Below are 5,487 nucleotides of genomic sequence, written 5' to 3' on the forward strand. Positions count from 1 at the left end.
AACTTTTTGCAATACAATTCTCCTAATAAATCAGCAAGTTCCAATAAATTGCGTAGGAGGAAGGATCACAAATGAGACGCCGAAATAATAGGTCCTTGCAAGCTTTTAGCACAACAGTAAGCCTAATTACATGGGATCTCATACGATCCAACAAAATCGATTTGTTTTTAAATGAAGTCAAACATGCACATAATATTTTATGCGTTATAAGAGTAAGTGATTTTAAAGTTACTGTTTATAACAGAAGATATCAGATGAAGAACTTATTTATAGTTGATGACTTTTTGAAAATATATGTATGATATGACACAAATTAAAGTTGATGACTATTGCATACTTTTGTCGTCTAATGTATTTACAAGTAGAGTTGTCTTTCTTTAATCTATCAATATTCAATAGGAAACTCTTTAAGTGAATTTTTTTGGATATTGGCTTAAGAGAAGTTGGAGGTAAAAAAGCAAGCGCCGCTCGATGAGACAAATAGCAAAGATGATCACTTTTTAGAAAAACTAAAAAGGAACAATGAACATGAAAATGTGAAAACCCACAAAAAAGTTTTTCAAAGTCACAATAATTTAATATGAATAAAAAAAAATATAAGAGAGAAAGAAGCAGAAACTGTAAGGGGAGGGACCAAAAGCAAGGAAACGTCTGAGGAAACCCTAAACCCTAAATGGTGACGACTGAGACTGAGAGAGATAGAGAGAGGAAGGGAGCTGTCAAATGTGTCAATTTCCATCGATCCACAAAACTTAATGCTTGTGAACTACGCAAAGCATCTCTCTTCTCTCTTTGTTTTATAACACTTTGCTCAATTAATTTACTCTCTTCAATTTCTTTCTTTTTTTTATATCACTCAGATTTACCTTTTTAATTAATTATGGCCACAGTGAGGGTTAATGAGCTTTGGTATATTTGGTATCTTCGATTACGATGTGCAACTGTTTCCCTAATCTTTCTCCCTCTCTCTCTCTCTCTCTCTCTAGTATGTCAAGAAAATCTCGTCCGTCGATATCTTTCTCTTTCCTCTATTTAAACTCTTTACCCTTTCCTACTTTCTTCACCCTAAAATCTCATATCTTCCTTGTTCTTTTTTCGTCTTCAGATCTCTTTTAGTCTTTAGGGTTATTGTGATGATGAGTTCAGATTCTGAAGTTAGTGGCAGTCATTGTTTGCTATTGCAACATCTTCAAGATTCAGAAATCAGATTCTTTTATGGGTTCTCCTTTGGAACCTATATTATTTGATTTGAGAATCTTGATGATGCTGCAGCGGCAATTAAATGACTTATTTCTTTAGGGTTTTTCCTTCTTCATATTTTTCTATTCGGAAATACATATCAACATGTCTTTTTATCCCTCCAATAATGACTTGCGATGAATCCTATAGCAAAAGGTATATATATATATATGCATATGTTAATTTTTGTTTGATCGACGCATATGTTTAATGAAAGCATATATATTTTTATTTTTATTTTTGATATATTTGTGTGCGTATGAACATTTTGTTGATGAAATTAACGACAATGAATGATGTAGGAAAAAGGTGGACGGATGTACTGATGTATGTATATGGTGCTTTCAACTGATAAACTGAATCCTTATGTCTTTTTCCCTTTTTTTTGTTATACTCTTTCTCCAATGTATAGATCGTGAACAAAAAATTCCGATTAGGTTTTAGGGTTATATTTGTACCGCCAAAGAATATATGACTCTTTACTCTCTAAAATAATCAAAGCTGAGTCATAAATGCAAAGAAAGTGCTTACATATGTCTGTTGTTTTATGTTCGGTTACATCTGGTTATGTCCCTTCTCTTTGTCCGTTGGTTAATCAAAGGACTCATATTCATGTATAATCCAACCCCTCCTCCTTTTTTTGTGTGTCCAGGGTTTTTTATAATATATTAATATGTGATTAGATCTCTACTTTCGGATCATGCTTCTCTAATGTAGTAGATGATGATGTGATGCGTATGTGACAGGTATAATTATGAGACTTCTTAACTTTTGTTATATACATATCTTTCGAACCTGATTTCCTAGAGAAGATTTTCTAACATATGAATCTCATTTCTAAAGGTTAATTAATTATAGTGCCAATCGAACTATGATCTATCCCTTAAGTGTGTGAAATTGTAGTTTAATGTATGAAAAGGGGATAATAATTGTGCGAGCAAATAGTATTATACAATAAAGTGGTTTAGTTGTGTACGAGGCTTTTGCAGTTGTTGCTGCAAAGATTCGATGATATATTATCTATAGTATTTAAGATCTGCCAGAAATTGGTAAATACTGTGTTGGAACTACAACGTGTATTTAGTTTGGATGATTATCATTTTCTTGATGGAGTACTCCCTATTTAGACCAAGCAAGTTCAAAGTGGGTAGATTTTATTTCAAAGGGTTCTATAGTATCGATCAAAATCTTAAATCAAAATTGCTTCCTAAAATGTTGGTCTCATTGATATGTGACATGTTGAAAGTTGAAGTTTAACAGCACCAACGCTAGCTTTTTCTTATGTATCAAACATACGCATGGGTTATATTTGAAGGCAAGTGAGGTAGATTTGTGTCATGGATTCTCTTTTTTTTTTTCAATATTCAAAACACTTGAGTTAAGTAGTAAATTTGCAAATATTATTGGTATAATTTGGCTAGATATACAACGACACTAGAAATCAAAATTCAGACAATAATCCCGGATTACAGTTAGGTTTGAAAACGTCTTTATGCAGTATTTGCAGATTACTATCAATACAAGCTTTTGGGAGGTTCTGCTGTGTAAGTTAGGTCATCCGTGATTCCAATCATTCCATATATAGTACTTTAAATTATGTGTTGAGTTGTAAACATCATCCGTCGTGATCTCGCAAGCTGTTCTTTGTGTTAAGGGTTAAAAATAAACACTGATGTAACTGACGGACAACAAATTTGATTGGTTACATTTGGAATTTTCCAAGATTTAGTTTGATGGTTGGTCGGTCGATTCAAGGTAAACGATTATCAAATGCATCCCCCATTATTTATCGTACGTAACGTTGGGCATAGGGCTTTTTGTAGATTTGGGCCTAAACTGTGGGTGTATAACGTACATACTATCTTTCCTAATCCTCCTCGGTCCGAAGAAATATGGACATTTTTGCAAATCAAAATAGATTAGAGTTAATTTCGAACTTCATCTTCGATGCCTTACAAAGTTACAAGTGAAATATTAAGAATGCATATTTTTCAAAGAAAAAAGAGAATGTTAATCTTTATTGTCTGATAGATTCTGATATTTCTGATTACAGCTCTTTTATTCTTCCTGAGTAAGCAAATCTTTTTTTACTCTGGATATTTTTATGTAAATTTTTTGCTAGTTTTCATATACATTGGTAATAGGACGAGAAATAATAAAAGGGAAAAAAAGAATCGCTTGCTTGGAGACGAAGAGACCATTGTACGAGTTGCATCCAATCATAGGCTAATCTAGCTAGTAACCTAGGTTAAACTTTGAGATATACTCGTATGAAAATCAGTAATGGTTATTTAGAAAATATATAGTAAGAAATTCTGATTAGTGTTATTGGTGATTGATCATCCTAACCACAATGATTAGAACAAGATTTGGTGCTTGACTAATTCGGATTTTGTTTGATATGTCTCTGCTTTTGCTTTTTATATTCAATGCCACTGTTAAGCGATAATGACTTTTTTTTTTTTTTGTAAATTACAAGAATATTACTTACTACATTTGGATTCGTTATTAATAATATTTACTTCTGATTTATTGAGATGTGTATAAGCTTTCAAAGACTCAAAATTATTACAAGTCTCTGAGATGTTGTTACATATTCTGAATTGTCAACGAACTTTATTAGTCCGAGTATCGTTTTACTGGAAGAGTGAGTGGTTGTGTTTTGTTAAGCTATGCTTTTATTTTTATTTTACGTTGGATCTCTATTTTTTACCTTTTCTATTGTTTTGTTGAAGAGTGAATATGACTGTTGTTGGTGGAATAATAATGAATTGTACTGAGAAAGCAATAAACAGTTCCAGTTGCAGTGAAAAGCTCACTGAGAGTTTAGATTTGCTTTCATGCATTAATATCTCTCTTTCTGCTCAATCTTTTCCTCTTTCCTGACTCATGCACCCGTTTTTCAAAAAACGAACTTTGAATACTCCAGTTTTTGTTCATGTTTTTTTTTTTCTTTCAACTTTTTATTGAAGTTAGTGAAATTTACAAAACAAAAAGAAACAAGTGCTTCTAAAGAAACCCATGTTTTGTTGTAAGAATAAGATCATCAATCTAGTTGGAAAACTTAAAATGCTATGAGCCTTTCATGTTTTTGTTTCTTATTCACAGGTTATTTCCTTTTTATGTTTTTTTCGGAAATATGCTTAGGTTTAGAAAAATATAAAAATAAGTAGTCCTGTGATATTTGAGGTTTATAAATTAAATATATCTTGAGTAAATGCAATGGAAAAAGGAGAAATTAAAAACAAACTAATTATTAAAGCTTGCTTTATTTTATTGTTCTTTCTCGTTGAGCCGTTTTGTGTTCAAAAAGATACTTAGTTGTAAAACGATTATAAATGGGGAAGTACCCTATAGTCTCTCTTCCTTAACTCTCTCTCTCTCTCTTTAACTTTGGTGAATCTCCCATATCCGAGACAAAAAATCTCAAATCCACCTGTCTCCAACAAGAATCTATCTAACAAAATCATCACTTCACTTCCCAATTGCAGGGTTAGAAGTCTAAGAATCTTAAGGCAAATTTAATGTCTCGACAGAGGATCTCACCGCAGTTTCAGTTATCGAAAAAGGAAAGGTTTGGAGACAACGAAGGCATGTCGAGACAGAAACAGGGGAAGTACAGTTTCACGAGGAAGTGTGGGAGATTGGTGAAAGAACAAAGAGCTCGCTTTTACATCATGCGGAGATGCGTCGTTATGCTTATTTGCTGGACTGATAATCATAATACCTACTCCGACCACTACTAGCTAAATCAATCATCAAAACCCTCTCTCTTCTTCTTCTTCTAGCCGCAGTTTTAGTCTATGAAAGTAGATTAGAGATACAAATGTACATAAGGGATTCTAGTGTCTCGTTTCAACGTTTCAACGTATTAGTTGTAATTTAGATTCGAATGTTTGTGACTTTGTGTTATGTTTTTGGTTATCACTTATCAGTTTCAGTGTATGCACTTGAACAATAGAGAATATAAAATATAAATATATCAGTTCGTTTTCTTGCTCGATCATATCGATTTAATATTAGTTACTTGAAGTTGAACGTGAATACGTGATTTGAAAACATATCGCAGTATTGTCTAAGCCGATTTGTTTAAATCACGTGTTATGACTTAAATGTGTTAGAGAAAAAAATATTTTTTTTCAAAAATGAGATGTGCTGCCACTCCTGTATATTTTTTTTCAAAAATCTATATATATAAAGTTAACTTTACTCACTCCTGGTGCTGCCACATCAGCCACTCCCTCAATT

General features: G+C 32.4%; 1 protein-coding gene across 1 annotated transcript; it reads left to right on the top strand.

Moving 5' to 3' along the window:
• On the top strand, positions 4,350-5,224 carry LOC109126550. The gene has a single exon (XM_019230220.1). It carries the CDS (start codon positions 4,764-4,766, stop codon positions 4,983-4,985), a length of 222 nt encoding a protein of 73 aa, XP_019085765.1. The 5' UTR covers positions 4,350-4,763; the 3' UTR covers positions 4,986-5,224.

This window comes from Camelina sativa, chromosome 9 (assembly GCF_000633955.1).
Source record: "Camelina sativa cultivar DH55 chromosome 9, Cs, whole genome shotgun sequence".
Taxonomy (NCBI): domain Eukaryota; kingdom Viridiplantae; phylum Streptophyta; class Magnoliopsida; order Brassicales; family Brassicaceae; genus Camelina; species Camelina sativa.